Genomic DNA, 10,485 nt, shown 5'->3' on the forward strand with positions numbered 1-10,485 from the left:
ATATACCCTAAAATTACAAAAATTGTTAAAGAGGCATACACTGGAATTGAATCGTCAACAATAGCTATACCAAAAATATATAATATTTCATACAAAAAGTCTGGGAGAGCGATCTTATGGTAGGCTTCTACGTGCATAGCACGAAATTTATCGAGCAGACGACCAGAGAGAAGCGCGTGTACAATCTCATTGGTTAAAATCTGACGCCTTTCAATCACGTGGTTGAATAAATTTATTCAAAGTAGTTTCCAAATATCCTGTGTAACTGTAATCTTTTTTGGTCGTCGACTCGTCGTACAAACTCATTGAGGACGTTTCACAACTTTTTTAATATTATTCTCCGAATAATTTGACTGAAAGACACAAAGCGGTAAAATCTTAATCACTGAACTTATTTCCGTAAAAGTTTCATAGTAAAATTAACGCGAATTATGAGAGAGTAATCAAAGTATACGTATTTACGGTAAGCCTTGGCTACTTTCGGCTGGTATTGGAAAATGGAAACTATGGATTCATCAAAAGCTACTCAGTGTAATTTTTACCTGAAACAAACTGTTGTCAAATCTGTGCAAGTAAAACCGGAAAAAAAGCAGAAATTTGTTCAAACAGAGGGTACGATTCAGACCTTTGACCAACAATTTAAGAAAAGTAATGTTTCTCCTGAGTGTGATTGTAAAAACGAACCCAAGTTGACAAATGAAAGGTCAACGCAGTGCGATTTCTATATTAAATTTCTTCGGACGGCTGAAACACAAACAAATATTTGTGCGTTAACGGAAAAAAACCCCTGCAAAAGAAAACTGGACAAAGAAACGTCAACTGATGGAGAACTACAAGTTAAAAGACCTAAATTTGCCGAATGTAAAACATCTGAATCACTAATTCAAGCTTTAAATGTTTATATCAAGAATCTAAATAGAAGTATGGTATAACTAAATTAACACTGACATTAGAATTGTAATTAATTGCTTTAATTTTAGGTGGCATTTGCCTATCTTATAAAAAATTCAAAAGTGGAGACGAACAACTAGAAATTACTCGGGCGGAAGGGATTCAAATGAACCCAAACTACTTTGATTCGCCAATTAGACTATTGTTTCATTCAAGAGGAATTCTCATTACATTAATTATGTTCAAACCACTCTCTGAAATCAGCTTTGTTGATGTTGAATCCAATGCATCAATCATAAATTATGCAGTGGTCAACGACGCTTTATCCAAACTTAGCGATGATCATGTTTTCTGTTGTGGAATATTAGACGTATGTCTGCTTATGATTTAATTTTTTTACAAATGCTAACAGAAAGAATTTTTAGAAGGATTGCAAAAGCTTCCAGAGCAAAAATATCGTGAAAATTATAAATCCCTTTGAGCGGTTTCATAACATTAGCTGTCCTGTTTGGCATGTTCCACCAAAAAATGTCGCCCGAGACCAACTAAAAGATGAAATTAACCAGTGTGGGAAGTGCCGATACCTTCAAAGGTAATGATTTTTTTTAGTAGTGATTGCGGGTACCATAAATTAACCGATATTCAAGTTTTACTGGAACCGACTCCGATTTTAACCAACTATTTAAATCAATGGAAATATTATATCGACCGATTATCAACAGATTAGTCAGTAAATTAACCTTGAACCGATTAATCAGTTAATTTAACTAAAATCGATATGTCGGTTAAAGTGCCATATTTTTCACGATACTGATATATCTCTTTGTGCCCATTACTATTCTTAAGTATCAAATATGAATGAATTAAATTTGGGGCTAATAAATATTTGTTTCTGATTCAGATACATCTCATATCAGAAAAAGAAGACTGAACAAATTACCCCAAGAACAAAACGAAAAAGACAGTCTGCGCTTTCTTCTTGTAGGATTGGTATCTTAACTCCAAGATCCAGATCAAAACGAATTCTTGAAAATCGAAAGTATCGTCACAAACTGAACAAAAAAGCTATGGAATTGGAAAAGAAGCTAGAAAATTCCGCAGTTGAATTAAGTTCAGAGCAAACAAAGCAATTGAATGTCATTATGAATGAAATTAATTCAAAAGGCCAAGAAGACTTGAAAAAGATTTTTCGAGAAGCTAAAGCAAGAAATAAGGTATTAGGGATAGCCCTTGAGAGAGCTTGGAAAAGAGACTCGGAAAAAACTTATTTTCAAAAAGAGCAGGGTAAAAACGAAAGAGGGTCGAAAGGAAACCGATTTGGCCCACTAACCTACCGAATAGCTCTAGCTGTTTATTCTAGATCTCCAGCCGCGTATGATGCCTTAGCTTCATTTGATATTTTGAAACTTCCCAGTGTTCATTCTGTGCAGTCAAAAATTCGGCAGATACCTAGTAAACAAGGGGTTGATTACAAGTTCCCACAGAGTGAATCTGAGAGATTTGACCAATTTGCGGAAAATTATAAAGGAGCCATAAAACCGCCAAAAGAAGGACTGTTAATCTTTGATGAGGTTAAAGTTATTGGGAAAGTAGTATGAAATTCCAGAAATAATGAATTCGTTGGTTGTGCGTTAGACCCAAATGAGTGTGCTTCGATGGAAGACCTCTATAAGTAAAATATCATCAAAAATACTGTCGAGGCAGAGTACGTTTTACAGTTCTTGTGGAGGTGTGCGTCTGCCAAGTTTGATGTGATAGGTCCCTTTTTTATGTTGGCAAATCCCGCTCCACATTCATTCATTACAAACTCGGTTTTGAAATGTATCTCAGCGTTCCATCTAGTAGGATTTGAAACATTGGCGCTTGTGTGTGACGGAGGCAGCTCTAATGTTTCATCTCTGAGGCGCAGCATGGGTGTTACAAAAGCCCAAATGCACACAATCAAAGAGGATGGTACTATAGATTTCACCATTATTCCGCGCTTCCGAAACCCACACCTAGAAGACCGTTGGATTCACTGGATAATCTGCCCTAGCCACCAGATGAAAAATATGATTAATGCGGCCCATCATTCCCAAGATGAAGGAACGAAAGATTTCTTGTTTAAAGGTGTACATTTTGGATGGGACCAACTCAAAGATATGAAGAAAAGGGAAGACGATCGAAGGGATTGTAATGATTTAGCCCAAGTTAAAGGCTTGTGTCAAGCTTTCATAGACAGACTCGTGGACCAAATTGAATGTCACACCGGCACGCATAATGCAACAGCTCCCGGTGCTTGGTGAGTTATATAATTACGCTAACCCCCTCAAAGATGATCCACCAGCAGACAGGGACAAAGTGATGGCCATGTATGAGTACCTGAAAGCTTGTCATGAAATATTTGAATTAGGATTGCTTAGTCATAATAAAGTTAACTCGGTTGAGTCTGAACCAATTCAGTGCATGCTCAAAGGCCTTAAATATTTCGAAGAATGGGCATCTGAAAGAATTGAAAAGGGAGAATCCCTAACTAGTAAATCTGCGAAGCATTTTTTGGCATGGCAAACGTGGGAGCTATTAAGAATTTCAATCCATGGTTTCATCGGTTTCGCAAAAGATTTTACCGAAAGACATCCAACCAAATACATCTACCCCGTAAGAATTAGTGGCTCAGCCGTTGAGACTATATTCAGTCAAATGAAGTACACTTCCGGTGGTAAACTGACAAGTATGAACTATTGCCCCACTAGAAGGTCGCTTTTGATACACAACTCGTGACTTTGTGGCGCGCGGTCGCACTTTTTTTTGCTCGCGCTGTTTTTAAATTTCAGTTTTCGATTTTATGTTAGGCTTAGCGTTTTTTGACGACTTTTTCAAATTTCTTGTTCTTTAGTACTTTTGGACGCCTTCCTACCAAATTAACAATCAATGCGGCCCCATACTCCGGTGCTCAATTATGTTGGGATTCTTCGGCTCATCGTCATCGTTCTACTATATGCGCGTTTCTGTGGTGATGTGGACTTTGGATTCTCGGTCAAGCGTTTGTGTTACGGTCATTTCTACGCTCAATTTCATACGGACTCTACTGCGAACTCTATTGGTCATCTGCGTTCTCCTCGTCGTTTCCGCCCGCTTCCCTCTACTCTCGCCTCTCGCCATACTGGATGTACTTGCGGTTTCGCCATTGATAGCAGTGCGTTTCGACCGTTTCTTATCCTGTGGTGATGTGGAATTGAATCCCGGCCCTGTTCCGATTGTGAGATGGCCTTGTGGGCATTGTCAGAAGCCTGTACATGACAATCATTTGGCTCTTTTCTGCGAGGGTACCCTTTGTCAACGATGTTTTCATATGCGATGTGTTTCTATGCGCCGTGATGAATACAACCGTCTCGGGTCTTCAGACGAGCCCTATATGTGCCCGACCTGCTCTCTACCAGCCTTAAGTGACTCGTTTTTTGCTATTCAAGAACCCACATCTCCGGATCATTCCGCCTTATCGACACAGCCCCCTCGACGTTCGAATTACATCACTTTCTTCCATGCCAATGTTCGAAGCCTGCGTAACAAGCTGAACGATCTAGCACTTTTGAACTCCTCGCGCTATGATATCATTGGCCTCACGGAAACTTGGCTAGACTCTTCGGTTGTGGATTCGGAGTTACTACCCCCGGAATACATAACTTTCCGGAAGGATCGTCCTACCAGAGGTGGCGGTGTTTTATTATCGTTACATGAATCATTACATCCTGTTCCTGTCGAGCTCCCATGCGCATTCCTAACCTCTGACGATGGGATTCCAATCGAAGCGGTATTTGTGACCTTTACTTGCGGCTCTCGTTCGGCTGTAGTCGGTTGTGTCTATCGTCCACCAAGTTCTTCCCTGGCTTACCTGGTTAAGCTTTGCGACCTTTTTGGACACCTCCATGAGACCCTGCCGCCACATGATGTTTTTCTTTTGATGGGCGATTTCAACCTGCATGTGTCTTGGTTGGAACCTTCTCCGAGAACTGCGGAAGAGCAGTTGTTCTGCGACACCGTTTTCGGTCTTGGCCTACATCAATCCGTACCGTCTCCCACTCGCGGAAATAATTTCTTGGACCTGGTTTTTGTCAATGACGAAAGGTTCCTTTCTGAAATTCGCACTATTGACAATCTCCCCGGCTGCGACCATTCTGCGGTTACTGGCTCTCTACGAATGCCGCGTCGCTTCGTCCAACGAGTCAACCGTTTAGTCCTGAATTACAAAGATCTGGTCTTGGAGGACCTTCACAACACGATACGTCACTCTCCTTGGGACTTGGCTTTCTCGGCTGACAACAGCATTGACGAAACCTGGGAACTATGGCTGGATCTTTTTTGGGCGTGCGTAAAGGATAACTTTAAGTCAACTGCTATACGTGGGAAAAAGCGATCGCCTTGGATCACGAAGGAACTCGTTCACCTGAGTCACAAAAAGAATTCGCTTTATAATAAGGCCAAGAAAACTCAAAAGGAATCCGACTGGCACAAATACAGACGTTTCAGCAATGTTTTACGTGCGTCGACTCGCGAAGCTTATGACAAATTCGTTGGGAATTTGCACGACACCCTGGCCACGTATCCTAAACGCTTCTGGAGTTTTGTTCGGTCGAAATCTCTACTACCTCCACCGTCATCCTTTGAGGTACCTAGTGGACTCCTTTCTTGCCCTTGCGCCATCGCCTCTGCTTTCGGAGACTTTTTTTACAACAGCTTCAGTACTCCGGATCCGGATTTGACCTTGCCGGCCGTTCCCCAACCAGACCCACGCTTCACCTTGAACTACATTGATTCCGCTGATGTTGCCCGTGCCTTGGCTCGTTTGAAGCCCGGTTCTGCATGCGGGCCTGATGGGGTCACGCCCCGCCTACTACAGTTAATGGCCCCCGTACTTATTGCTCCTCTGACTACACTTTTTAATCGCTCTTTGGAAACATCGACCCTACCCTCAGGATGGAAGCTAGCCAATGTTGTGCCAATTTTTAAGGGATCCGGTAAAAGAAACAACATCTCGAACTACCGACCCATATCTCTTACTTCTGTCATTGGGAAACTACTCGAATCGATCATAGCCGAAAAACTAAACAAGTTCGTTGAAGACCATTCTCTATTACCTTCGTCACAATTTGGCTTTAGGACTGGCCGTTCGTGCATGCAGCAGCTTTTGCAATCTTTTCATCACTGGTCGTCTTTTCTTGATGAAAGAAGTCCGCCAAATGTACACGTAGTCTCTTTCGACTGGTCGAAGGCTTTTGATTCGGTCTGTCACAAACGCCTAATCTACAAGCTCGAGCGTGCTGGAGTTTCGGGAGCCGTTCTCCTATGGTTCCGCAACTTCTTGTCCAACCGATTTCAACCCGTTATTTACCGAGGAGAGTTTAGTTCCTACCGCCCTGTCTTGTCTGGAGTCCCTCAAGGGTCAATTCTCGGACCATTGCTCTTCAACCTGTTTGTTGCCGACCTCCCATCCGTGTTGTCTGCGGGCTGTTCTATTTATCAGTATGCAGATGACAGCTATATATCTCAAGACATACGAACAGCGGCTGATCGGGTTGCTTTGCAAAATAACATCGACCGCATTTTTCAGTGGGGAGTTGCCAACAACATTAAGCTTAACATCAAGAAGTGCCTTTTCATGGTCTTGTCAAGGCGAAAATATCAGGATGACGTTTCCTATCACATTAACTCCGTTCCCATTACCCGAGTTGTTATGATGAGGCTACTAGGGGTCAGGGTTAGCAGCGACCTGCGGTGGGGTTCGCATGTCACCTACTCTGCCAACCGTGCCAAGCGCTTGTGTGGGCTCATTCGTAGGACTACTGGTTATTCCAAGGCGTCACTCACTCTCTTTCGCTCGATGTGTCTCCCGGTCTTGGAATTTGCATCCCCAGTTTGGAGTCCACACCTAAAGCAGGATATTGCTGCCTTGGAGGGTGTTCAGCGGCGCTTCACTAGTTTTTACCTGAAGTCTCCTAAACCACACAAGGCCAATCACATACCGTACGCGGACAGACTGTGCACTTTATATCTCTTGCCCTTATCAGTTCGTCGAGATGTGTGTGATATTATTACGCTCATCCGCCTTGCCACCTCGCCCTACTTCGACCTTTCTCAGTATATGGCTCTGAGCCCCCGCCATGCTGTTCCAACGTATTTTATTCACTATGCGCGATGCCTTGCTTTGAAAAATTCGTTTTTCTATAGAAGCGCCTACGTTTGGAACGCCTTACCTGCACACCTCAGAGAAGCCGCCTCTCACTCTTCAGTTCCCCAGTTTCGGTCCTTACTTTCCAAATTTTTCTTGATAAATGGCTCTTGGATTATAATTTAAATTAATTGTTATTTATTTATTTCTCTTTGTGTATTTTTTTTGTTTTGTCCCGGTAACCACCTTGTATAGGCTTTGCCTCTGTGGTTGCCTGCGGTCCTTTCCCGCTAAATAAATATTATTATTATTATTATTATTATTATTATTAACTGTACCCGAACCTCACAGAATGCGGAAGCTAGTTACCGTAAAGTAGGACTTGATATTGTAGACAAATAAACAGATTTCTTTGAACTCGTAATTCTTAATAACATTTGAAGTTAATTTTATATTTGACTTTTAACAAGTTTAAACTATAATAATAAAAGCTTTTTTTATCACTCATAAAGTACTCTTCTTTTAATTTCCCTTCCCGATCGAGATCGTTTCGGACTCTCACTATGTGAAAGTGGTTGACTTAGCTTCACTTTCACTTGTTTAACTTCACTAGTGCCTTTTAAAACTTCGGGCTCTGTTTTATTTCTAGGCAATGTTGCACTTGCAATGTTTAATTTTGATTCAGCTTGAGAGTTTATTACAGACTTAGAAATTGTCGACTTCGGATTTGTTGACTTTGGGTTTTTTGACTTAGATTTTGTTGACTTAGAGGTTGTTGACTTAGAGTTTGTTGACTCAGGGATTGTTGACTCGGGGATTGTTGACTCAGGGATTGTTGACTCGGGGATTGTTGACTCGGGGATTGTTGACTCAGGGATTGTTGACTTAGGGTTTGTGGACTTAGGGTTTTTTGACTTTGCTTTTTTTGATGTCATGTTATACAGTTGGCATCGTAAGTTTTGACCACCGTTACCTCTTCTCCCTTTCATTTCATTTCTTTTTCGTACTATTCCTCTCATCAAATCTCCTAGCTTTGCATGCCCCATTTTATGTTGAAATTCTTGCCTCATAATCTCCAGGTCGCTACTCGTAAACCCACGCTTTTTAATTTCATCAATGTTTGAAACAGCTTCATGATACATAAATTTACACTGCTCATCATGCAAGAGGCCACTCATTGTCTTTTCTTAAAACATATAACATTTAGTTCAGTTGTATAAATTAAAAAAAAAACTCATGACTTACTTAATGCTAGCTTTGAATCTGAACTTGCGAACTCTTTCGTGAAAATGCCAACAACAAGATCATTAACCCTATCAATATATGGCATTAATTTAAGGTGGGGTAATAGCATGCCTCCATTGTTTAACATTGCAATAACAGCAGGTAAGTCCCCAGGAAGCTGATCAATGTTTCGAAGTGAGAGACTCATTTTATACATCTGATGTGCTTTATCCCTCTCTTTTTGAGTCAGGAGTTTTTTCCCTTTAATAATTTTTGCATGAACTTGCATCTTCTTTTTTGAAACCTTCCATATTTCTCCTAAACACCCTCCTGCTATCCTTGTGAGGGTATATATCCTGTCAGTTTTGACATTACGAATGCCACCTGATTTTTTAGTTTGTTTAACTTCTTCATTGGGCTTGTTAATTGAAATAGTGTCCTTGTGAGTGACAGCTATTTCCATTGTTCTTTTTATTTCCGAGCATAGTTCTCTGACTCTCGTTCCAACCCAGTGAAGAACATTACCCGCATTTTGATTGCTGAATTCACACATAATATTATGGCCATACCCTTTAAATTTGTACTCATACAAAAATTCACTGTATGCATATTGAAAGGCTGAATATCCGCCTTGAACTGATTTATACTTTTCAATCAAAACTAAGTATTGGGCATGCATGTGTCTCACAATATTTTCAAGTCTTCCATCACGCTTTAGTTCTTCTAAAATCTTTCTTCTCTCTCCATTCTGGTCCACTTTTAAAGAGAATGATTCGCACTTAAAGTCGTTTAAAACTTCATCAATTGACATTGGAGGTCCATCTCCAATTGTCAAAAGGTTAAGGCCAAGTTCTTCCTCAGATTCCTCCATACTTTCTTTGAATTTTTGAAAATAAAACCTTACTTAGCTGAGGCGCAGTAACGTCAAAAGCGGAGATAAAAATGTAAACAACCAAACATGTGTTTTCTCATCCCATGGTTCCACCTATTACTACCATATATTCAGCTTAAATCCAATTGGAGTGAAATATAACTCGACATACATGTATATATAGTATTTTCCTCCTATGCAGTAGGAATTTCAGACTTAGGCTCTATTTTATGTGGCGCGTTATGTATTTGGTGAATAGGTCTCGGAAATGGAAGGCGTAGTGCTTGATTTGTAATTACTCGAAGAGGGAACGCATTATTACCCACTCACCGTAAATATCGCGTACAAGCTCGTAAGCGTTCTCCCAGACTTTTTGTATGAAATATTATATATTTTTGGCTATACTTATAATGATTTTAGGAATAACCTTTCTTAAAACGACTAAGCTAACACTTAGGTAAATTAAAGACGATAAAAATAATTAATATCAATTATATTTATTTAATAATTCAAGAAAAACCTCTTTATTGTGTCTCGACACGGAGAGGTTTAAATTGGTTTCCCCACTTGTTAATGTTTGTATTAACGTTTGCAGGTTATTGATGTGAGTATCATGGCTTATTCAGTAGATCCTGGAAACGTTTTTCTGTATCACATTTCTCCATCCGTCATTATGGGTGATAATCACATTGCAACGTGCCTGAACACAGTAAATGAACACGACACGCGTTTATCCGTGAATGGTTTAGATCCGCCCACGTGGTGCTTGATCGCAACGGCATTGCTCATCATGTCTATGGTATCGTCGTTGGCTAAATCCTTTTCTGTAGCGGAAAGTTTCAGAATTCGCAGAGGTATATACGCGTGTTTAAGAGGCGACATTTTATTTAAGAGCCAGCTATTTTTACGTGCCACGAACATAGTTATTTCACATTTAATGCAACTATTTCTAGGGTGGATACCTGCTTTTACGACTAACTTCAATAAGTATGTTTGGCAATATTTATCGAATTTCCTAGAAAACAGTTTCGAGAACTTAAATTGGAAATCACCGAGGTTCTTGCTCGGGTGTACGGTGTTGTCCAGATGCTTTTCGGGTGCTTTGAAATCAGAACTGTTATTAACCAAAACGAAATACATAAATACCATTGACGATCTTTTTGAGCAGAAAGACATTACTTTAATGATAAAGGAGAATCATGCTATTCACTCGTCGCTGAAGGTAACACTACATTTTTACTAGGTGTGATTACGTAATCGCACATAGCTTTGCGATGGTGTTTTGTGGGTGTGTGTTTGGCCCGGACGAGCGAAAAACAAGCGGGGATAGAAACCGAATAATGCAAGATCCACG

At 40.4% G+C, this 10,485-nt stretch overlaps 2 protein-coding genes across 2 annotated transcripts; both read left to right on the forward strand.

Moving 5' to 3' along the window:
* Nucleotides 1–376: 376 nt before the first annotated feature.
* Nucleotides 377–1,384, forward strand: LOC149673144 (uncharacterized). The gene is made up of 4 exons (XM_089840220.1): nt 377–921; nt 981–1,261; nt 1,317–1,338; nt 1,374–1,384. Exons 1-4 carry the CDS (start codon nt 498–500, stop codon nt 1,382–1,384), a joined length of 738 nt encoding a protein of 245 aa, XP_089696346.1. The 5' UTR covers nt 377–497.
* A 1,417-nt stretch (nt 1,385–2,801) lies between these two features.
* LOC149673145 (uncharacterized) lies at nt 2,802–7,222 on the forward strand. The gene is made up of 3 exons (XM_089840221.1): nt 2,802–3,141; nt 3,206–3,528; nt 3,767–7,222. Exons 1-3 carry the CDS (start codon nt 2,802–2,804, stop codon nt 7,220–7,222), a joined length of 4,119 nt encoding a protein of 1,372 aa, XP_089696347.1.
* Nucleotides 7,223–10,485: the final 3,263 nt, after the last annotated feature.

Source organism: Phalangium opilio, unplaced genomic scaffold (assembly GCF_054372755.1).
Source record: "Phalangium opilio isolate 3A_F unplaced genomic scaffold, DU_Popi_V2 ptg000053l_1, whole genome shotgun sequence".
Lineage (NCBI taxonomy): Eukaryota > Metazoa > Arthropoda > Arachnida > Opiliones > Phalangiidae > Phalangium > Phalangium opilio.

What these genes read in the sequence shown, in the direction of transcription:
- LOC149673144 (XM_089840220.1), top strand. Translation starts at nt 498, where the DNA reads ATGGAAACTATGGATTCATCAAAAGCTACTCAGTGTAATTTTTACCTG. An exon ending in TATCAAGAATCTAAATAGAA is followed by an intron (nt 922 to 980) that starts GTATGGTATAAC and finishes CTTTAATTTTAG; the next exon opens with GTGGCATTTGCCTATCTTAT. An exon ending in TCTGTTGTGGAATATTAGAC is followed by an intron (nt 1,262 to 1,316) that starts GTATGTCTGCTT and finishes AAGAATTTTTAG; the next exon opens with AAGGATTGCAAAAGCTTCCA.
- LOC149673145 (XM_089840221.1), top strand. Translation starts at nt 2,802, where the DNA reads ATGGGTGTTACAAAAGCCCAAATGCACACAATCAAAGAGGATGGTACT. An exon ending in CCAAATTGAATGTCACACCG is followed by an intron (nt 3,142 to 3,205) that starts GCACGCATAATG and finishes ACCCCCTCAAAG; the next exon opens with ATGATCCACCAGCAGACAGG. An exon ending in CAACCAAATACATCTACCCC is followed by an intron (nt 3,529 to 3,766) that starts GTAAGAATTAGT and finishes CTTGTTCTTTAG; the next exon opens with TACTTTTGGACGCCTTCCTA.